This window comes from Herpailurus yagouaroundi, unplaced genomic scaffold (assembly GCF_014898765.1).
Source record: "Herpailurus yagouaroundi ecotype Mexico unplaced genomic scaffold, PumYag 201, whole genome shotgun sequence".
Taxonomy (NCBI): Eukaryota; Metazoa; Chordata; class Mammalia; order Carnivora; family Felidae; genus Herpailurus; species Herpailurus yagouaroundi.
The window spans coordinates 953,365-977,838 of record NW_024412432.1 but is presented as its reverse complement, the minus strand read 5'-3'; the positions used below and the strand labels follow the sequence as shown (position 1 = coordinate 977,838).

At 38.0% G+C, this 24,474-nt stretch overlaps 1 protein-coding gene, 1 long non-coding RNA gene and 1 other non-coding gene across 12 annotated transcripts in view; 2 read left to right on the top strand and 1 right to left on the bottom strand.

Annotated features, from left to right (window-relative positions):
* The window catches only part of LOC121014174 (uncharacterized), a 20,734-nt gene extending 11,230 nt beyond the window's left edge, over positions 1-9,504 (top strand). Inside the window, exons 3-4 of the long non-coding RNA XR_005783069.1 lie at positions 2,011-2,013; positions 9,495-9,504. This is a non-coding gene — a long non-coding RNA (uncharacterized LOC121014174). The remainder of the gene's footprint in view (positions 1-2,010; positions 2,014-9,494) is intronic.
* The window catches only part of CDC14B (cell division cycle 14B), a 105,951-nt gene that overhangs the window by 15,676 nt on the left and 65,801 nt on the right, over positions 1-24,474 (bottom strand). For all 10 annotated transcript variants that reach the window (XM_040450207.1, XM_040450209.1, XM_040450214.1 and 7 more), the window contains 8 exons: positions 20,715-20,791; positions 15,490-15,556; positions 13,481-13,543; positions 10,382-10,469; positions 9,871-10,101; positions 3,416-3,554; positions 3,089-3,248; positions 2,257-2,354 (listed from right to left, as the gene is read on the bottom strand). In XM_040450207.1, coding sequence (XP_040306141.1) covers positions 2,257-2,354; positions 3,089-3,248; positions 3,416-3,554; positions 9,871-10,101; positions 10,382-10,469; positions 13,481-13,543; positions 15,490-15,556; positions 20,715-20,791 — 923 coding nt within the window. The remainder of the gene's footprint in view (positions 1-2,256; positions 2,355-3,088; positions 3,249-3,415; positions 3,555-9,870; positions 10,102-10,381; positions 10,470-13,480; positions 13,544-15,489; positions 15,557-20,714; positions 20,792-24,474) is intronic.
* On the top strand, positions 16,094-16,239 carry LOC121014247 (U4 spliceosomal RNA). The gene has a single exon (XR_005783131.1). It is a non-coding gene; the product is annotated as a U4 spliceosomal RNA (small nuclear RNA).

Below are 24,474 nucleotides of genomic sequence, written 5' to 3'. Positions count from 1 at the left end.
GATCTCAAGGTTCCTGCGTTCAGGCCATGTGTAGGGCTCTATGCTGACTGCTCAGAACATGGAACCTGCCTCAGATTCTCTGTCTCCCTCTCTTTCTTTGTCCCTCCCCTGCTTGCACTCTCTCTCAAAATAAATAAAAAAACATTTAAAAAAGTAAAATAAAATAAAATAAACTGTGGCCTAAAAGCCTGTTGATTATGTGTATGGGAGGGGGACAGTTTGGGGGCTATTCTACTGTTTTAAGGGTTACAATTACAGGAACTTGAACTAGCGCTTTATTTATTTTAACTTTTACCATTTTCCTTGGTTTATAAATTAGGCTAAGTGCTTCAGGGAAAAGGGCCAGCCATGTCCTTTATTTCTTTTGTGGGTAAGGTGGGGGGTAACTCTGTAACTAGCATGTGATAGCAGAGGCTGGTCTTTCCTTCAACCATCACTGACTTTGCTCAGCTTTCACCCTGGAGAACTTCACACACCAAAGTGAATGTAATCACACCTAGCGTCACCTGCTGGTTTCCAATAGTATTTAGAATTTTAGTCTTGTTCATGGTTTTCTTTTATATTACCACAAACCTATCAGCTATGAAAGAGCCTTATCGTCTCATCTGTAGAAAAGAAAACAAGTGACGTGAACCTTCTGGAACACATATTCACAAGGGAGCAGACTCAGAGTAACTAAAGGAAATTTCCTATAAGCCCTATTTAACCAGAACTTTAGACAAAGCAGAATTCCCATCCCAACTCCCAACTTGCCTTCTGATCAGAAGTTACTGAGAAATAAACTGATGTTGCAGATTTGTAAAAACAAAACACCTAGGCATGACTAAAAGCAACCCACAAATCACCCATTTTCTAGGGTTTGCGACTCAAAGTGTGGTCCCTGGACCAGCAGTGCCTCAAAACCTGGAAGCTTGCTAGAAATGCAGAATCACAGACCAGGCCCAATAACCATAATCTGCATTTTCACAAGCTCCCAGGAGACTCAAATGCACAGTGAAGTCTGAGCAATGCTCCAGGGCAGTACCTATTTCCTCTACCATGTCTCTTACCGCTTCAGGATGATTATCTGGAGGGACTACAATATTTCTAAATAAAAAGAAACATTCAGGCCTTAGATGAAGACAACAAAATTAAAAACAAAATGGCATGTGAAGTTAAATAAATTATATAAAGTGCACTATTCTTAAAGCTTCTTCAGTTTTGTGATGCACCACTAAGCTGCAAAGAATGCTTAGTAAATACCTACAATCAATACTTGACGCCTCTCATTCACATGGCCCTTTTTTGAAAAACCCCATTCTTTTCTTTGGGTCTTTTAAGAACCTCCCAAGGCCATGAGTAGCCTATGAGGACACATGCGTTCTGTGTAATTCTAGTTAATATAACAAGGAGATGCCAGTGAAGACGCACTGTTAATTAAAAAGAAGGCCTGTTCTTCCCTACCATGAACATTTATGATGCCATCAGGTCCTTACCATATTGTAAGATGCTGACTAATAAACAAAATGACTTATCTCCATTCTCCATCACCAAAAAACATAAATGGAAATGTGAAAGCCCACAATGAAAAGGAAGAAATCCAACAGCCTAGATTACAGCATCTACGAAAGAATATCCTAGAAAAAAAGTGTAATGACCAAGTTTTTTAACTCTACATATTTCTCTAACAATCTGGGATATTCCATAAGATTGAATCCCAACTAACAACTTACACAACCAAGTACATGTGGACATACACACACTAACTATAAAACTTCCTACCTCCATACTAAACCTTCTTCTATAACTTGAAAATAGTTCAACAAAAATTAATACAAAAATAATCATTTAATCTAGTTCATTGTTACCCTAAAATATGACATTAAGCCACAATGTCATCACAGATTAAATTCTACCATATCCAAATAAACTGCCTATAATATGGTAGTGAATTTAAGGAAATTCACAATTTTAATAACTATGGACAAATCTGTCATTCTGTGGTTTTACATCTGCTGCCACTCTCCTGAGGATGTCACGTGGTGACTATCCATAGGGAAAACGCTTTCCTTTCTATACAGGCTAGTGAGGTTACAATAGAAGATGGAGATAAAGTATGGCCAAGAGTTTCTTGGGCAACATCCCTGGATTTTAAATAATGTAAATAAGCATTTCAAAGTGGCATAATGGGCATGCAACTATTGAGAAAAACATACAAGATAAAGTGCTCATGTACATATTAAATAACATCAACCACACAAAGGAAACCAGACTCACGTGAGGGGAATAGCGTTTGTTTTTGACTGTCTTCTGCTTTTCAGGGCACGAAGTCTATCACCTTGTGTCACTCCATGGATTTCGTCATCATCACTGTACTGTATAAGTAAAGAGACACTAAGCTAGTGACTTCAGTTGCACTTATTAAGGCAAAAAAGCATAGCAGCTATGTTTACCCAGACAGACACATACAAATGAACTGCTGAACTCTACAGTGTTTTGCTGCTTTCAAAAATAAACACGGGTCACATTTCAAGACAACCAAAAGTTGACATTCACAGACACAGAACCCAACAGCACTCTTGTTATAAAACATACGGACAGTGAAGAGGCATGATGGGTTTCCAATAATGAAAACATTCTTTGTAAAATTTCACAATCCACTCACCACCACTTAATATAGTACCACTACCCCTAAACTTTTGCTTGGTTCTTTATAAACTTTTCCATTTGAGAACAACTAGTTCCCTAAATCAACAGTCATGAAATGGAAAAAACGCCGGGTTGGGGGTGCAGGTGCACGGGGAAATGTCATTAGGTCCATCTAAAGGGCTTCCTTCACATACCTCTTTTTACCACCAGTGCCTAGTGAGTAAATAAACAAAAAGACAAAAAATAAAAAAAAACCTTCCATTTTATGGCCATATGACCTTATTTGAATTATTTTGAGTAAAAGTTTCCTAGAGGGAGCTGTAAGTATTAAAAAAATGTGTGATGATAATCCCTCAAAAACGTGCTTTATTATTTTTATCTACAATTTCCCCCATGCCCTATATGGTCCTCAACAGCACTGAAAACAATGACAACAGCACGATAGGGATGGTTCGATTACCAGTTCAGGTTCTTGCTTGTCTTGATTCTCGACCCCATTGATTGAAATGTCATCAACAGCCAAGAGGAGTTTTGAGACAGCTGCTCTGTGTTTTCCATTCTCCTGACCCCTTAACTTTTGACGAAAATAGTCACCTTCCAACCAGAGGCTTGCCTGTTTCCTAGAGCATTTAAATAACATCAAAACATAGCTTTCCAGAAGGACACATGCAAACAACTTTCTCCTACTAGACTATCTGTTGTTAGTGACTAAGAAAAACTCTACTTCCTATCATTTGCCAGGCCCATGTGTTCCCTCAGGAATTACAAAAGCTCTCTGTCTACTTACATCACCAAAAACTGTTGCTGAGGCCCAATCACTGAGCCAGGTCTGCAGATTCTGACCCAAGCAATGGTCTCGGCTGCTGTCATCCTGTAATGCTTCATGATGTAGCAGGCTATTAGAGTGCCCGTTCGTCCAAGGCCAGCTAGAAACAGAAACAAACCAAACGGACCTGGTCTCATGTACTCCAGAATTTTGTAGGGGAGGTAGAATTTTTCTTAAAAGGTTTCTGCTTCCCCGCTCAACAGTGGTTCTCAAGTTTGGATGCACATGGCAATCACCTGAAGAGTGTTAAAAAATACTGGAGAATTCTGATTTAATTGGTATGTGAGACAGCCTGGACATGGAGATTCCTAAAATCCCCCCAGATGATTCTACATAGTCAACACTGAAAATCACTTTCTAAGCGAGACTGTTAGTACTGCTTTCTACTCCGAGTTTTCTGTTCATGGTAGCATCATCTTTCCAAACACACGGGCTTAGAATCTTATACTTTCTCCCCTAACAGTTTTTCTCTACGCTATTTCTATTCCTATTTTCACATGGATTTTTAAAAAATTTTTTAAAAAAATGTTTGTTTTTGAGAGAGAGAGAGACAGAGCGCACAAGTAGGAGAGGAGGAGAGAGAGAGAGAAACACAGAATCCGAAGCAGGCTCCAGGCTCTGAGTGGTCAGCACAGAGCCCGATGCAGGGCTTGAACTCACAAACCGTGAGCTCATGACCCGAGCCGAAGTTGGATGCTTAACCAACTAAACCACCCAGGCACCCTCATATAGATTTCTTTTTTAACTCTATTCCTGCTATCCTTTCTTTACTCCCATCCAGACTACTATCATTACCTGCTGTGATGGTTAATTTTGTAGGTCAGTCTGGCAGGTGTATTTGGATGACACTGCCATTTAGATTGCTGGACTATGAGTAAGTAAATTACCCTCCATAATGTGGGTGGGCCTCACCCAATCAGTTGATGGTCTGAAGAGAACAAAGGCCTTCTTCCCCAAGCTAGAGAGAATTCCCTAGCAGTATGCTTTCAGACCTCAGCTGCACCATAAGCTCTCCCAAGTGTCCAGTCTGTCACCTCATATGGCAGATTTTGTACTTGCTAGCCTTCAATTCACCCAAGCCAATTCTTTACAATTAATCTCTTTCTATATATACACATGCCATTGCTTGTTTCTCTAGAAAACCCTTGCTTATACAGATTCTGGTACTGTGAAGTGGTGTGTTACAGTGACAATATATAAAAATGTGTAAGTGGCTTTGGAGTTGTAATTGTAAAAGCTCTGGAAGTTTTAAAGCACAATGTTAGCAAAACCCTACATTGCCTTGAAGGGACTGTTGGTAGGAATATGGGCATTAACAGTGACTCTGGCTCTGGCTCTGACTCAGATGGGAATGAGGAACATGTTATTGGAAACCAGAAGAAAGGCAATCCTTGTTAGAAAATGGCAAAAAAAAAAAAAAAGGAAGAAAGAAAGAAGGAAGGAAGGAGAGAAAAGAGAAGAAAAAGAGAAAGAAAGAGAAAGAGAAAGAAAAAGAAAAAAAAAAAACCTGGCTAAATTGTTTTATTGCTTTATGGAAGGTAGAAGTTGTGAGTGACAACCCTGGATATTTAGCAAAAGAGATTTATAAGCTAAGTATTGAAAGTACAGCCTGGTTTCTCCTTACTGATTATAGTAAAATGTGAGAGAAGACAAATCAACTGAAGAAGGAATTGTTAAGCAAAACAGAAACTAAACATTTAGAAAATTCTAGGCCTATCCATATTGCAGAGTGAGAAGGTGTGTTCTAGAGAGAACACCAAGGGTATAGTCAACGATCTATTCCATAAACTGATTGATTACCTATGGATTTAATCAGCCATTTCAGCAGAAGCCAAAAATAGTGATGGGATTGATTATACCAGAAGACACACTGCCAGGATGAAACAAAGGGGATACATACAGGATGAAATAAAGGCTTTCAAATTCCTAGGGTTCTAAACAGGACTAACAGAAACATCTCACTAAAAACATATCTCATGTTTCTCTTCAAGAAAAGAGAAACATACCCCCAAGGGGCCAACAGGGCTGTCACTGCCACCATAAGCCCAGGGGCAAGGCTGTCTACTCCTGAGTTTCAGAGGGTGGGGGTCACCTCTGTGGTCAGTGGCCAGGCTGTTTCTGCCCGAGCTCAGGGACAGGGCTGCTACCCCAGTGGGCCTGCATGACAGAGAATGTAGCCAGAGCATTATTTCTGAGCCTTAACATCTAACAGCATTTGCCTTGCCAGGTTTTGGACTTGCTTGGGACCTGTCAAGCCCTTTCTTTTTTCTGATTTCTGTCATTTGGAATGGGAACATCTACCCTATGCACATCCCACTACTGCATTTTAGATGCACTTAACTTGCCAGGTTCCACAAGTTCACAGACCGGGAGGAATTCTGCCTCAGGATGAATTGTACCTGGAGTGTCACCCATTACATGACTTAGAGGACATTTAGATGAGACTTTGGATCTGGAACTGATGTTGGAATGAGTTAAGCCTTTGGAGGCTGCTGGGATTTTACATGCGAAACAATGTTATGGACTGAATTGGGTCCCCCACTCCCTGTGCCCCTCAAAATCCATATTAAAGTCATATTTCCCAATGTGACTATCTTTGGGGAAAGGACTTTTATGGAGTCAAATTAAGGTTATACAAGGTCATGTGGGGAAGGCCCCTAATCCAGTAGGACTGGTGTCCTTAGAAGAGGAAGAGACACGGGGCACCTGGGTGGCTCAGTCAGTTAAGCATCCAACTTCGGCTCAGGTCATGATTTCATGGTTCGTGGGTTGAGCCCCATGTAAGGCTCTGTGCTGACAGCTCAGAGCCTGGAGCCTGCTTCAGATTCTGTGTCTCCCTCTCTCTCTGCCCCCCACCACCCCACCTCACTTTGCTCACGCTTTGTCTCTCTTAAAATTAAATAAACATTAAAAAAAATTTTTTGAAAGAAGAGGAAGAGACACCAGGAGTGAGTGTACACATAGGAAAAAGAAGGCAGCTGTCTGAAACCCAGGAAGAGGCCTCATCAGAATCCAACCTTTGCCAACACCCTGATCTTGAATTTCTAGCTTCTCAAACTGTGAAAAAATAACTTCTGTTCAAACTACACAGTCTGTGGGATTCTGACGTGGTACCCCAAGCAAATTAATACACTCCCTAGATAATCTCACTTTGCATATGATAATCCACGCTTTATAGTATCATCAGTTTTCTTCCCGAAACAAAGATCCAATCCTATCAAATCCTCTTCAGGTTTTCAACTGGTCCCTGGTCAACTTCCGGGTTTCTCAACCTCAGCACTACTGAATTTGGGGGCTGGTATGGGGGCTCTCCTGTGCACTGTAGGCTGTTTAAGAGCATCACTGGCCTTGGGGCGCCTGGGTGGCGCAGTCGGTTAAGCGTCCGACTTCAGCCAGGTCACGATCTCGCGGTCCGGGAGTTCCAGCCCCGCGTCAGGCTCTGGGCTGATGGCTCGGAGCCTGGAGCCTGTTTCCGATTCTGTGTCTCCCTCTCTCTCTGCCCCTCCCCCGTTCATGCTCTGTCTCTTTCTGTCCCCAAAATAAATAAACGTTGAAAAAATTAAAAAAAAAAAAAAAAAGAGCATCACTGGCCTATACCCACCAGATGCCAGTAGCATCTTCCCACCAAGTTGTGAAAACAAAACAAAACAAAAAAAATGTCTTCAGACATTGCCAAATGTTCTCTGGGGGGCAAAACCACCCTGAATGAGGAGCTCAGCTGAGTATAACCTCAATTGCTTATTGTAATTAAAAAAAAAATGGGGGCGCCTGGGTGGCGCAGTCGGTTAAGCGTCCGACTTCAGCCAGGTCACGATCTCGCGGTCCGTGAGTTCGAGCCCCGCGTCGGGCTCTGGGCTGATGATGGCTCAGAGCCTGGAGCCTGTTTCCGATTCTGTGTCTCCCTCTCTCTCTGCCCCTCCCCGTTCATGCTCTGTCTCTCTCTGTCTCAAAAATAAATAAATGTTAAAAAAAAAAAAAAAAATTAAAAAAAATAAATAAATAAAAAAAATGAAATAACCAATGTTGGATTTTGTTTTAATTATTTATTTTTTTATTTTAAAAAAAATTTGTTTTAATGGTTTATTTTATTTTTGAGACAGAGACAGAGCATGAGCGGGGGAGGGTTAGAGAGAAAGGGAGACACAGAATCCGAAGCAGGCTCCAGGCTCTGAGCTGTCAGCACAGAGCCCGACGTGGGGCTTGAACTCACAGATGGTGAGATCGTGACCTGAGCCGAAGTCGGAAGCTCAACCGACTGAGCCACCTAGGCGCCCCATAATTATTTATTTTTTTTAAATTGTGGTAAAATAGACCTGACATAAAATTTACCATTTTTGTTCATGCATCATTTTTCTGGTTTCACTTACTTCCTTATGTTTCCTTTTAGCTCACTGAGCATTTTTTTCACAGTTTACTTAAAGTAGGCTTCACATCCAAGGTGGGGCTTGAACTCACAACCCTGAGATCAAAAGTTGCACACTCTGGGTGAGCCAGCCAGAAGCCCCTAATTTTTAAAGTCAGCTGTTTTAAAACATGAATAGACACTTCTCTAAAGAAGACATCCGGATGGCCAACAGGCACATGAAAAGATGTTCAGCGTCGCTCCTTATCAGGGAAATACAAATCAAAACCACACTCAGATATCACCTCACGCCAGTCAGAGTGGCCAAAATGAACAAATCAGGAGACTATAGATGCTGGAGAGGATGTGGAGAAACGGGAACCCTCTTGCACTGTTGGTGGGAATGCAAATTGGTGCAGCCGCTCTGGAAAGCAGTGTGGAGGTTCCTCAGAAAATTAAAAATAGACCTACCCTATGACCCAGCAATAGCACTGCTAGGAATTTATCCAAGGGATACAGGAGTACTGATGCATAGGGGCACGTGTACCCCAATGTTTATAGCAGCACTGTCAACAATAGCCAAATTATGGAAAGAGCCTAAATGTCCATCAACTGATGAATGGATAAAGAAATTGTGGTTTATATACACAATGGAATACTATGTGGCAATGAGAAAAAATGAAATATGGCCTTTTGTAGCAACGTGGATGGAACTGGAGAGTGTGATGCTAAGTGAAATAAGCCATACACAGAAAGACAGATACCATATGGTTTCACTCTTATGTGGATCCTGAGAACCTTAACAGAAATCCATGGGGGAGGGGAAGGAAAAAAAAAAAAAAAGAGGTTAGATTGGGAGAGAGCCAAAGCATAAGCGACTGTTAAAAACTGAGAACAAACTGAGGGTTGATAGGGGGTGGGAGGGAGGGGAGGGTGGGTGATGGGTATTGAGGAGGGCACCTTTTGGGATGAGCACTGGGTGTTGTATGGAAACCAATTTGACAATAAATTTCATATATTAAAAAAAAATAAAAATAAAAAAAATAAAGTCAGCGGTTTTAAATTCCTTGTCAGATAATTCAGAGATCTACGTTTCTTTAGGGCTGGTGTCTGGAGATCATGGTCACCATTGTTAAGTGTCCATTGCAGTGGCATTAACCAACTCATTGCTGTGCGACCATTACTACCATGTCGTGGGTATCCTTAAGACAAATGTGTGCTCCCTTTTTGGGGGTCAGTGTTCCGGGTGTGTCTGTTATTTCTAAGTTGGTTTTACTGTGTTGTTCAAATCCTCTATTTCCTTACTAATCTTCTCTCTGTTCTTTCCATTACTGAAATGGAAAGTACTGAAATCCTAGTACATCATACAGTATATTATTACACAGTCATTCATTCAATAAATACTTACTAAGTGCTAAAGCACTGCTTTAACTGCTAAAAACACAGAAACTTGTTAGAATATAAGCACCACAAAGACAAGCTCTTAAGAGTCTGCTCTGCTCATTGACATATTCTAGAACATACCAAACAGAGAGCACTGAGTAAATATTCGAGGAATAAATGAATGCATTTCAATGTGATAGATAAGCCTTTGCAGGGTTACCAATGAATACAAGTTAATTTATGACACTTTTCATATGAAATTAGGATGTCTTTTTTGAGAGTGTGAAAGAGAGGAAGAGAAAGAGAAAGCGAAAGCGGAAGAGCAGGGGAAGGGCAGAGGAAGAGGGAATGGGAGAACCCTAAGAAGGCTCCACACTCAGTGCAGAGCCTGACATGGGGCTCATTCCCATGACCAGGAGATCATGAGCTGAGCTGAAACCAAGAGTTGGATGCTTAACCAACTGAGCCACCCAGGCACCCCAAAATTAGGGTTTTAAAGGCATTCGATATATGCACAGCTTTTTAATGTCAATCATACCTCAATAAAGTGGTTTTAAGAAAACAGCAACTTTCAAACAACAACAACAAAGGCAGCTTCATGTATCCTGGCATATAACCTAAAGGGGCATGGTGTGTTTCTAAACGTACATACATATGTGCCCAGCATCTTTAACCAATCCTAGGAACATACCTTTACAATGTACTGCAATGGCACCCTCCGCATTTTCACAAATATCCAAAAATTCTTTGACGATGGCATCAGTAGGGGTGCTGCCATCCGCAAAGAAAAGGTCATAGTGATCGAAACCAGCATTCGTAAAGCGTTTGGCATCATACATCCTTTTATTCAGACGAATAATAGTAGTAACGTTGTGATTCTTAAAATACGGAATATAAGCCTCAGGAGAATGTTGGTGGTAACCTACATAAAAAAATTCACCAGATACTGTCAAATGCAGAAACAAAACAATGCCTAACCATTTCACCTGTAATTGGGTGGAAAGAGTATCTGACCTGGGGGTGGAATACCAATTTGATTATAACTATAAAAGCATTAATTCAAAAAGTTAAAAGCCTGGCAGAATAAAAACGACCAAGTATATTTAAATAATTAAGACAGACCTTTGGCCTCTTTCAAAAGAAAATACAGGATAGATACTTTTAATAACAAAACGATACTAGGTCCCATTATTTTTGCATACCACTTTCAAGTCTGGTTCTTGAATGAGGTCCACAGAAGGCAATAAATCGGTCTGGTATTATCCAATTTAAATCTCCATTTTCTGCTTTCTGCAAAGGGAAGACCAGTACAATTCATTTTTAGACTTAATCTCCCGTCCACACTCCTTCCCAATACTGAGTGTCTGAAGGACTTCAAATCCATTTATTTTAGCACAGAATCACTTTATAAATGGCCATGAGATAGGAAACTAAAATTTAGCCTGCTATGAGTACTCCCTGGGAGTAGTTAACTTCTTCTGATCCTAATCATGCTTTTATTTTTATTTTTATTTATTTTTCTAATCATGTTTTTAAAAACAGTGTTCCTTTGCTTGGATAGTCAGCCTTTGGAAAACAGAACTAACTGCTGCTATTCAAAATATACCTAAGTGTTTTAATTATTTTATCCAGGTAAATTCTCATATAATTGCTGCTAATTAATAAGAAAGCAAACTTTTTATTATGAGGGATCTTAGAAACTTTCCTATTTCCCTGAATGACTACGTGGCTTCCAACATGAGCAATCTTGACTCCTTGAACAAAGGGGGGGGGGGGAAACTTCTGATTTCTTGATATTTACACTTTATTTCTAGAGACACATACTTCTATCATTTTGTTAGCTATTTAGTAAAAGGGTCAATGAAGAATTTGCACTAAACCCACCACAAAATTACAAGTACACTAATTTCACAGTACAGCTTTAGAAAAAAGCGTGAACATAAACTGATATTTAAAACACCTTACTTCCTGTTACTAAGTCCTTTCAACTGAGTTACCATCATAATTACTGTAGGATAAATACAGCTCAACTTTAACAATAATAGAAATGGATACACAAAAACTGAAGCAGGAAGTAGAAGACTTGATAGTGGAGGAGAGAACTAGCAATAAAAACAAGCAATTGGGGTATACTTATGCGCACCTAAGAACAAGTAAGCAATAAACTGGGAGTTGCCTGAATATCTACAACTGGAGTTGCCAGTCAGGTAACCCAAATCCAATTTATTTGACTTAATTATCAGTGAGGGGAATTAACGAACCCTTGCTCCATACTAAAAGGCCTAAGCAAGAATGAAAACATGTCCAGGTATTCCAACTTTGAAATGGAATCAGAAATCTAGAGATTTTATTATGAGAAACGTGATTAGATTTTACTGAATTGCAGACATCACATATTATAAGATGCATCTTGAATTCAGAAAAGTAATGTAATAGGAAAAAACGGGCATCGGGGAATCAATGAAAGACACTACTCCAAAATTTCTAAATATCTGTAGAGAAACAAAACTATCCATGGCTTGTAGCTACTTAAACAGCTCCTTGAGTTTCAGTGCAGTTTCACTAAAGTAAACAGCATATGGGGGCAACCTTGCTACTACCCCCAACACTGCAATTTCTGCATTAGTGAGAGGGAAGCTAATTAGCACCTATATTACTCCTCAGTAACACATAAAAGCATCACTCTGCTCCACTCAAGGAACACCAACTGGTGTTCTTAGTAGTTTTATTTGCCTAGAAAGAGAAAGTATATTTTATTTTAAATGTTTAATTTTATGAGGACAAGCACAAAAATAATGGTACTAATAAATAAGTTATATTTATCAGTTTAGGATGTGCATTAAATATATATTGTACTTCAGAAACATACTGGTATTACAGAGAAGTAAAGATACGGTTGGCCCGAATGAATCAATCATGGTATGTTTTAGATCTTTGGTACATCACAGTAATGATTAACCGTAACTATTAGAACAGTTCAGTTATACCTAAAAGTTTAAAATAATAGGTGCTCTAGGGGCACCTCGCTGACTCAGTCAGTTGGGCGTCCAGCTCTTGAATTTTGGCTCAGGTCATGATCTCAAGGTTCTTGAGATCGAGCCCATGTCAGACTCTGCGCTGACAGTGTGGAACCTGCTTGGGATTCTCTCTCTCCTCTCTCTCTGCCCCTCGCCCACTCTCTCTCTCTCTAAATAAATTTTTTTGAAAAATTAAAAAAAATAATACTCTAGAAATTGTGAAAGGACAGTTATCTGAGGATTCCAGACACTGTTGCATAAAAGTGCTGTCTGTTGGAATCACTCCATTATTGGTGAGAATGCCTGCTCCAGATAACTACAGTAGGATAAAAAGACAAGATTCCACAAGTACTCTTGGCAAAAAAGACCTTTAGCATGATAGCATCTTACTATTTAAAGGGTGGAATGGCAGAATCAAATTACTTACTCTTTAAAATATACTACATTTACAAATGTAGAGGACATCTATTGTTTTGCCTTCCTGGACTTTCTTCTTTCTCTTTCTCTCTTTTATTGTCTGTGTGGTTTGACAGGGCTGATCCCAGCATACCCCTCCAACTACTGAGATGATCCACCCAACAACTACCCTCACCAGGAACACAGTCTAGCTCAGAGCAAGGCACATGATCTAATAAGGCAGGCCAATGAGGAACTTGTGGGTTTCTTCTGATGAGTTTGCCCAGTGAGTCAATCAAAGATGCTGGTCGCCATCACTACTGGGGAGGGCTGGCCTGGTAACAAAACTAGTTTTTTTCTGGCGAGTATCTGAGTACATTCATCTGGTCATACATGAAGTTACACCTGCTCCTAGACTTTTTATTTATGTAAATCAATAAATGTCCCCTTTTTTATTTAAGCCATTTGTATTTACTTTCTGTAATTTGCACCCAGAAGTGTCTTGACTTCATACAAACAAAAGGTTATGATAAAAACATTTTCCAGAGGTAATTAGATGTATAAAGACTTTTATTCACCTCACCAGATCCTATGCTACGGGTTTTTAAATCTCCTCATTTAATCACTCTATGAAAATTATCAGTACTAAAAAAATTAAACATGAAAGAAAAATGCCCAGGAGCACATTCATGCACTCTGGGAAAGATGCATCAAATATACAAATCACCACTAAGAACTGGAACTTCAGAATGGGGGTAAGAGGATAAAGACTTGCCTTTTTTTTCTCTATACATATCTAAATTGTTCACCTCTTCAAAAAACAAGAATATTACCTCTGTAAGTAAAACATGAATAAAGGAGTTAAAAGCAGTATCCTTGAAAACTTACCTCATAGTGTTCATATTCATCAAGGTTAAATGTGTTGAAATTAAGGAAGTCATACTGCATTGCCTAAAATCCAAAGGAAAGCTTTTAAGAATAAAGATGCAAATAAGAGAACAATTTCCGATCCAATTTCCTAATTAAAAATTAGGAAATGTTTTATTAGTTTCAGGTGTCCAACATAACGAAGTTGACAATGTTACACATTACTCAGTGCTCACCACCCTAAGTGTAGTCCCAATCTGTCACCATACAATGTTATTGTTCTACTACTGATTATATTCTCTATGCTGTACTTTCCATCTCTGTGTGTAAAAATTCTTGATCAGCAAGGTATTCTTGGTTCAAAAGGGATGACTCTATAAACTCAGCTTTCAAAATTTAAACCACTGAAATATGAATGGAAAATGAGAAGGCTACTGTATCAAACAAAAAACCCTCATTTAAAAAAATTATAGCTATTTAAATTCTAATTCCAAGACTATGATTAGTTATATTTCTTTGAATTCAAAATACTCAATATATGTCATGCTATTTGAACTACATGCTCTTAACAGAGTGATACAATAAAATGTAGTTTAAAGGCAATTTCTACTCATAAGGAGAACCTATTAGAAGCTGCATTAAAATGAAGTCACAATTACTTTTATAAACCTTTTTTATATGCAATAATACTCAAAATCAGCTACAAATTAAAGATGTTTAACTTGAAAATCAGAAGCTGTTGACTCTCGAATAAAATTAAATATAGAGCAAGAAAAGGAGTCTTTGACTTATAGTTCCTGCTAATTAATTAGGCTTTGGATATAATATCTGATAAAAAGGAAAAAAACTAAGCTGACAAATAACAATAGAATGTTAGAGTGGACCATTTCCAAGGCCCTCTTAAGTTTTTCACCTCTCTTTTTAAAGGAAGTGGAAGTAGAGAGAAGGGAACCCTAGCATAAGGAGAGGTATACCTGCCTGCATTAGCAGTTCCCAGGGGTCATTTATACCCTCCATCTCTTGATCACCTCCTCTGCACATTACCCGCCTAAAGTGAGGCCTGATCAAGCTGCCTCAGAGCCTGTGGCAACGAACTTGATCACCTTTATTAATAGTCACTGGACTCAAACCCAAAACAACATTAAGTTCTATACCTTGTTGCCTAATACAGGAAAAAAAAGATATACTAATTAATATCTGAATTAGTATACTAACTAGTCCTCAAATTTCTCAGAAAGCCACCATGTTTCATTATACAAGAAAGCAAACCAGGGCTCCTTTTGACTGTGAGAATGTAAGTCACATAAAGCTTGAGATGTTGTTGAAAGTTTATTTGATCCATGGGCTACTGATTTAAATTCTAGTTTCTTGTGCTGCCCTGACATTCAAGACACATACCTGAGGGAGGGAGTGTGCCTGCGTCACATAACTCCAGGGGACCCCATTCATTTAGAATGTGATATTAAAGGTGTCCCTGGGAGTCAAAGACGGCAGGCAGTACTGGTTATAAAACACAGCAGTTATTTTTAAATAACTTTGACAAAGCAGTGGTGACCTACTTAGTCTTACATAAAACCTAGTAACAAACTAATGGACTACACAAATTCTTCTGCTGAACTAGAAATTGAATGCTTGAAGACACAAAACGAAGTGTTTGTATCAATTACTGCATTACAGAAATGTCTGTGGTAAATAGGATTGGTGGCTATCAGACCCATAAAATACATAAATCAAAGACAACTCGGAAACCAGTAATCTATTTACTTTTTGTTTTTCTTTGAAATCACAACGCACCCAAAACATGTCTGGATTTAGAACCTAATTACATAACTAGCTCTGTTGTTCAAGTGGCTTTTTTCCCAACTCATTCAAGAAACACTCAGATTCAGAAAAATCATTTACTGGTTTGGCATTATTCCAAAGTTAGTGGGAAATGAGACATCTCTGACATCATACACATCTTGGAAGATCCTTGCACAAAAGGCCTAGTCTTCCAACTCAACACTGGGTACATCTTACAATTCACTTACCTTCTTTAGTGCATGAAAACAGTCAAGAAGTGTAATGTAGAAATTGCAACTTCCATAGGCAGCATCTCTGAAATCCCAAAAGTATTGAAATACATAGCTCAGTTAAATTTAGTTTTCTGTAGTACACTTACCTCAAGACAAAGCAGACTAGTATTTAAAAGCAAACCACATACTCAGGATCAGACTCAAAAAACAAAAATCTTGCCTTTCGATTTTTAAGTCAAGGATAAGTCATTGTTATAAATTTCACTGCAGTTTCTACCTATTCCAGTAGATATTATTTTATAGGCATGAATCAATAATGACCACTTTTTAAATTTCAAATGATCTCCCTAGATCATTTTTGGCCTTGATGGCTGGGCTTCAAAAGTTCCTTAAGTTCTAATCAGTAATATGTACCCTTCCCCACAAAAGAGCAAGGCATTGAATCTTTTCTTTTTTACTGGAAAATACCATATTAAACTGTTACCAGGTAAGACTTCTTTTTGATTCTGTATACACATATATGTGTGTGCATGTTGTAAGTATGTGCTGCAGGTATAGGTCTATCCATGAAGGAAAACAATATTGGGAAATCAAAGTAATATTTGAAACACTAGGTGCAAGCTTTGCACAGTGGCAGTATTGTAGCCAATGAGGTTTATCCGAGGCGCAATTATTGCTAACTGAAATACTAGTTGCAAGCTAAAAAGAAGGCGGTCTGCTCTTCTCATTATGCTTTCACAATTTTTAACAAGTTAACTGAGTAACTTCTTTCTGATTCTTACAAGATTAGAATACCAAGAAAACCACAGGAACTAAGGGGCCAACCACCTTTAGTAGAGCTTTAGTGCTCTTGGGGAAGTGCTTAAATTAGTTTACAGACAACTCTGCCCAACAGCTCATCAACATCTATCTGTAATCTTAGCACAAATCTCTTAATGTCAGTTAAGGTTTTGAACTCCAATCCCATCTACTTCCCCCTTCTAGCTACTGTGAGCCATTACGAAGTAAAGATGTTTGGAATTAGACAAGATAAAAATTAATTTGTGATCATCTAGACATGCCAAACAACTGTGACTCTCTGAATGGTCCTTATTTGGTCCCCTGGTGGAAACAGCTGCTAGCGAAGCCATCATTAATTGCCTGTCTTGGTTGAGTTTTCAACTGTAGTATTACTTAACCTGAAAAATTATTTAAGATTTCAACTTACATAAACCTTAAGAATACAGACTTTCATAGCAACATGAACAAGGAGGAAAAGGACTATTTTAGTTTTAGACATTACTGTCTGGATTGGTTAGAATTACTGAGTTAAGTTATAGGTTAGCCTTCATAGGATTGCACACAAAGTCTTACAATGTGCCATTTTTGTCCAGTAAGCTTCTGAATTTAAAAAGCTGCTCATCCAAAAGCTAGACCAGGTCTCTATGCAACCTAGAAAATGATTTTACCAGTAGTTTATTGGTAATATTCGGGAGGAGAAAAACAAAACGACCCATAGCAGTTATCAGTGTGGTCACTGATCAAACGATCAGGATCACCTGCTAATTCCCAGCTCTACCCCAGACCCACTGAGTCAGAGGTTCTATATGGGTGGGCCAGGTAATTTTTGTTCTAACAGGTCCTCCAGGTGACTGTGATGCATGTTCAAGTTTAAGAACCACTGACCTATATATCAACACAAATATTTGTTGATTTGTAGAAATAATTTTTTCATTGAATAAAGAACATTTTTAGATAAAGAACCTATGGGTAAGGAAATTAAGTAATTTAGCCTAAACCAAATCAAAATTATCAGAGGAAATATGTGAAGTCTCAAATCGCATCCCAGTGTTTTTACCACTTGTATTCTCTTCTTAACGTACCGCTAATTCTTCCCCAGTGAAATTAAAGACCTGTTGATTCAGTCTTTGTGATAACTTGATGCATTTACTCATTGAATATTTTCTGAGAACCTACTATGGGCCAAGCCCTGCTCTAGTCGATGATGATTCGACAAGCTTTGATCTGGGCTCAGCTAAAGTTCTGCCTCATGCATCATACTACCTGAATAGATGACAAGAATCTTCATTCATTCCCGTTTACTTGATTAACACCTCCAACTTTAAACACACCCACACTTCCTTCCTTCTACCCAAGCAATCAGGCTTCTTCAAAACAGCAGAATAGCAGCTATGAATCTAGATGTAAGGTTGGGGCGGGTAAGATCATTTAACAAACTTAGAAAAGCACATGAGAATCAATGAAGGAGTATTGCTGAGAAACTGCAAAACAGTGTCAAATACTACTTTAAAAAATAACAGATTTTGCGGCGGCTTGTATGCATAATAGCCCCAAACTGCAAACAACCCAGGAATCCATCAAAAGGACAAAAAGCAAATAAATTGTGATGTATTCATAGAATGGAATGCTACAAAAGCAGTAAAAAAAAGATGAACTACTGATGCCTGCCACAACACAGATACATCTCACAGGCATTATGTATTTTAAAAGCTAGTCCCAGTTCTGCGAAATGCCTACTCTCTGACTCCATTTATAAGAAGTTCAAAGTCCAGAAAAACTAACTGATGTGGTAGAAGTCAGCAGTGGTTACTTAGGGGGTGGTTACTCACTAGAAAAGGGCTGAAAGGAATCTTCAGGGGTGCTGGCAGTGTTCTGTACACTGAACTGGATGGTAGCTACATATACACATGAGGTTAGTGGGCTGAAAATAGTAAGTAGAGACCCCCTCCACCATAAAAAAATCAACTAAGAAGCAAAAAGGTATTATAGGTAATAACCAAAAAAATAGAAATATATGCTCTTCATAACCATAATCCTAAGGTATCAAGAAAATATCGAACTACATTTTATACTATTTTTTCATTTAGACATGCAGAGAGAAATACTCAATATATCCATTAAGAAATCAAGTCAACTCAGTGGTTGAAGAATTATATCTAGGTTGAATTAAATCTAATTAAATATTGCTGTGGAGAACCAAAAGTTTTTTAACTGTAAATCAATGCTATTCTTCTTAACAGCTATATTTATACTATGCACTTCAAGTGGCAAGAATAAAAGACTATAATGCAATCTCTTCCAAAATATTATCAAACTTAAAAAATATTATCAAGCTTTATTAATTCTGACTGGCCTACTTTCTAACTAGTAAGTTCAACAGAATAGTAAAATGTGATAAAGCACCAGATTTTTATATCTGCCATATGCTGATACTCTTGTAGAATGCAGTTAAGTATAAAATACAACAGTATTGTACTATTACATACCCCAAATAACACAATTTTATTTCTGTAAATAAAAAAGTATTTTATTCATAAAAATGCATTTTTTATAAACAAAAATGAATTACTAGAAAAACAGAAGGCAAAAAACATTAAATACAAGCCCAAATTCTTCTAATATTCGATTCCACACACATAAAAATATCCTATTACATTATTACCAAAGTCTCTAAAATCTTGCTCTCAATTGCTATACTTAACTGGAACAAAAACTTCACAGATTGACACTAATTCATAGGCCACACTTGGAGACACAATACTTTAGATATATCAAATATCTGGTATCTGTGACTGCAAAGATTCAAATTTTACCATCTTGAGCTGTTTCTAGCTAAGTCCTATTTTTTAAAGAATTACAAACATTTGCTCCTGGGACTAGAAGTAACTAACTTCATTTCTCAGTGCCAAACTTCAGTAATTTTAAACTCAGGTATGGCAAAAAAAAATAAAATAAAATAAGCAACATTTATTCTATTTTTGGCCTTTGCATTTAAATCAATGCAAACTCTCTTTTACAACAACAGTGTTCCATGGATCCTTACTTGCATTATATGAAATGTGTGCACTTATTCTATTTCAAGACCTTATGCTATAAACTTTAAGAATGGCACTATTATAGAGGAATATCAATATAAAGAGCTCTGTACAACTAAATTATCACTGTATATCAATGTTCCTGTGACTCACAGACCACAGATACAAGCCTTTCTTCTAAAGGAAGTATATGGTTGCTATTAGATTACAGGTTGAGAAGAAAAGTAGCACACTCTCCATGTTAGAAAATTATCTCCATCTCTCCCTACCCACCTCAAATAACAGAATACCTAACAATCCTTGCACTAGAAAGAAAGGTGATAGTACTGGGTTCAAAGTAATTCTTCCAATTTGCTAAATCACTTAATATACAATCTTTAGTGCAATATGTAATTGAAACAAATATCTATTTCATGGAGTAAGTCTATGGACAGTCCTACAGTTATTGAAGATTCTGCCCAATGGGAGACCCTCCTAAAGCTTGTCCACAATGAAGTCAAATTCATAAGCTTACATTTAAAAAGTGAAGCCATACCTTCAAAATCAGGCATTCAAGGTATATGCAACAATACTAAAATCACTACCTTACAAGTGGAAGAATAATACAGCACTTGAAATTAACAACACAGAATGCGATCAGCAAAATTATTTCACATCTTTATTACATGTCAAGCGCCACACAATATTTAGATAATGTAACTAAGTCAAGGATTTTGAGAAACACAGAGAAACTTTTAGAACTTAAAGAAAAAAAAAGAACACAAGTTTTTTTCAAAAGATCTTCAACATAATCACCTGGTAAGTTTGAGATGAGGATGAGGACATCATCCATTCATGTACAGACAGTATTTACATAGTGCCTCTAGGACACAGCCACTTGGTTTCTCTAGTAGTGTTGCTGCATTAGCAACCTTGCCCACTATCTCTGCTGGCAAATCCCTAGGACAAAGAAGTTCCTTTTTGCTGTGGCAACCAACTCCTGATTATCAGGAAAACTTCTCTCTTAACTCCTCAGGACTCAAACTCCTCAGCGGTAGCTCTGAGTTCTAACTCCAGGACTGTCATCTGATTATAAAGCCTATTCTCCACGAGTGGCAGAGGTTCTCACATAGAAGTGATTCACTGCCTAGAGACAACGTCTGAGACATTTTGGTTTCCACAATTAATTTCATGGAGGTGGAGGTATTACTGGCAACTAGTAGGCAGAAGCCAGGGATGCTGCTGAGTGTCCTACAATACACAGGACAGCCCCCACAACAAAATGTCAAAAAGTGCCACTGTTGAGCAACCCAGATCTACCGGATTATTTGCACCCACTCTAAAATGACTATTTACCAGGTCTTCTTTTTTTCAGAAACAATTATACCAAGGTATTTCTGGCAAGGGCATGACTGAATGAATTTATCTTATCACTCTTATATTTACCTGAAAGGAATATAGGATGTATTTCCACACATTAATATTCTATATGCTTCTTCTGGAGTCCTCCCCAAATATATAACCTACATATGAAAAGAAAAGAAAAAGGCAATTTATTTCTAAATGAAGATATAGTGCTGTCACTGCAAAGTGACCTCTCCAATTACCTGAGCCTGGGTCTCTAGCTTTCCCAAGGATCCTGAGAGTCCCCCAGCACCCGTCAGTGAATCCCTTTTTTGTTTCAATCTGCCATAGCTAGTTTCTGTTGCTTGCAGGAAGAACACTCAGCAACAAATTCACAACAACCTTTTGTAGTAACAAGTACAGAATTTTTAAAACAGATTTTCTAAACCAAGATGTTAGACTGAGCACATGCCTGTACCTCATCTCTTTTATGAAAAGCCACTGAAATGATCATAAAGAAGTGTGTGGGGGTCAGGGTTGGGAGATGGATTGAGACTGGGGAAAAGGTGGAAAAGGACATAAAGGCAGAGCAAGTTTATTAACTCCATCCATTTAGATTTAACTACTTACAATACTGTACAAGTTTCCTATAAAACTGCATTTGCTTCCTATTCTCATTGGCTTCTTTTATCCTCAGAACTACATTATGCTTCCATTTTTATCTGGTAGAATTACTTCAAGTAGATGCTTTAGCATTTCAGGTCCATTACTGGTAGGTATTCCTCACATTTCTGATAATTTCTTGTTTTCTGCCCTGAATTTATGGACTATGTATATGATTTTTGGTGAGTAGTTCTTTTCTCTCAATAATTTATACATGTTGTTCCACTGTCTTCTCAGTTGTAGTGTTGCAGAAGTATTTTACTAGCCTCATACTCTCCTTCTATTCCTTACAAGCCACTGGTTCTAAAAAAACTACTGGCCTCCCTCAAATAAGTCATCTTCAATCTCCAATTAAGTTTGCCTGGGATTATCTGACCCACATGCTATCTGAAGGCACAAGTCTTTTTCCAACTCAGAATCTTCCTGCAGGGCAGGGCATTTTCAGCTCATATATAGGGGAGGGGAGGTGGCCACAAGCATTAGATTTGGCACATATATTATGATACAAATTAGAGTCAGTGCTAAAGCTTACTTTGGGATAACATACTTTAAATGTTGACTGGTAAAAATAAATCATTAAAAAAGTTAATTATTAACTTTTAATCTCTACTACATACACATATGAGCTGTTTCTTCAATGTAATGTGAGCTGTCTCAAGTGAGGACCCACATCGTGGGTTTCATTTGACTCCTGGTTCATAGATTATATATTATATATATACTGTGGTTCAATGTTTAATTCACTGAACCTAAATCTACTTGTTAATGGTTAGAAAATGTTTAAATCTTAAATTAAAAAAATCATTGGATTAAAACAAATTACAAAATCACAGATCCAGCAAGGATCTTTGAAACTTAGAGAAGGGTATATTCCAAAACTAGTCATAACAGTTAACTCTGCTTCCAGAGGGCATTTTACCAATATTCTGTTTTAAGAATCACAAATGGAAAATTTTCCCAATGTCTAGGCTGTTTCTCAATATGGTTTCATCCCATTTACTCTAAAAAAAATGCTCAACTTTAATTACTATACAGAATCCTCCAATATTTATCTCTTAACATTTCTTTATCTATAGGAGGATACAAATCCACAAAAAAAGTACCACAATGAACAATCAATTCCAAGAATAAGGAAATACTTTGTTACCCAGTATCAAACAAATTTTCAAGTACAAGTATTTCTGACTCATATACAATTGCAGTTTATCATGAATTAGCCACAAGATAATCATTTTTAATCTCACTCATCATACTTGTCTATACATTATCTTTTAAGCATCAACCTATCAACTGACTTTTTATTACTATTCATTTGTAAAGACAGCATAACAATTCTTTCAGGAAAAATTTAAAACTTTTTAAAAAACAAATCCCTCTTTCCAAATCTCCTCATTCTCTTCTAGTCTCCAACATGCTTCCTTTTTTATCTAAGGCTTACTACATAACATCAGTAAAGTATTTTCTTTTCTCCATTCTATTTTAGGACTTACTAGCAGACAAGTCCCCTCCAAACACCACCCCTGAAACCAAAAGAACAAAACCAAATAAAAACCACTTTGAGGCAAATGAGAGTGAAAACAGGTTTGATTCAATTGTGTTTGAGTATATAGGTGTATATATACATAATTTAAGTAAATGAAATCCAGAGACCTCTTTCAGATTTTCCATAAATTTCTAATAAAACCTTCTCTCAAATTATAGTAATTTTTCCTTAAGCACCACATTAAAGAAAATTCTCTTACTAAAGATTGCAGTTCTTTGGTTTCTTTAATTACTAAAATTGCAATAGTATTATTTCCTTACTTTCAAAACACAGTCGCTAATACATTAAATAATTCTGGGTTAGCCTTGGAACATAAGTTCAATTCAAAGAACACAAGAGCAATATAACATTTCCTCCTATGGGGGAATAAAACCTAAATCCCTAGCCATGAACTTTAAAAAAAAAATGTTAGGGGCGCCTGGGTGGCGCAGTCGGTTAAGCGTCCGACTTCAGCCAGGTCACGATCTCGCGGTCCGTGAGTTCGAGCCCCGCGTCGGGCTCTGGGCTGATGGCTCAGGGCCTGGAGCCTGTTTCCGATTCTGTGTCTCCCTCTCTCTCTGCCCCTCCCCCGTTCATGCTCTGTCTCTCTCTGTCCCAAAAATAAATAAACGTTGAAAAAAAAAATTAAAAAAAAAAAAATGTTATTTTTGAAATCTAGTTGGGGGATGCTTGTACATAATGTACTTAAATAGGTAATATGGGGTATAATGAGATAAGCTGAAAGAAATTTATAGACTCAGAATAAGTCTATTTATATAATGCTAGTCTGAATGTTTGTGTGCCCCACCTTGCAAATTCTTATGTTGAAATCCTAACCCCCAAAAGGTGATGTGATGGTATTAGTAGATGGGGCCTTTGGGAGATGGTTAGCCATAAAAGTGGAGCCATCATGAATGGGCTTAGTGCCTTCTAAAAGAAGCTCCAGAGAGATCCTCAGCCCCTTCCACCACGTGAGAGGCCTCACCAGTCCATGCTGACATTCTGATCCTGGAAGTTCCAGCCTCCAGAACTGTGAGAAATACATTTCTGTTTATAAGCCTCCCAGTCTCTGGTACTTTGTTATGGCTACTCAGAAGGACTAAGACACAGAACTATTAAGGAAATATCTGCTAGCAATCTATCATTTTTAACTGTACACTCATGTATCTTCCCGCATCAAAAGGCCTTGCCAAATGAAATTATTCTAAATTTGTTTTTTAAGAAAAACCCTATAAATGGCTCCTCTATTAACACAGATCCTCAAATTAGTAAACTCTAACTCAATGCAATTTTATGATCTATCACTGTGTTCCTGGCAATTTGGAAGGTAGGTCCTTCGCAAATTCCTTTGGTATATTTTGATGAGAAGCTTTGTACAAATATAGAATGCTCACTCTAAATCCACACTGCCATCCAAAAATAGGAAGCAACAAATGAGGAACAAGAGAGATATTAAACAGCTGTGGTAGCCAGCTTCCAAAACAGTCCCAGTGATGCTCACCTCCTGGTACTTCTACCCTTGCATGGCCCCCTCCCACATTGATTGGTCACCTATGTATAAACAATGCATAAAAGGCAGAGTGTGACTTCTGAGGCATAAATGATGCTGTGGCTCCAGCATTGGATTCCCCATTCCAGGTACCTCAAGGTGTCATTCAGTGACGGTACTTGGGCAGC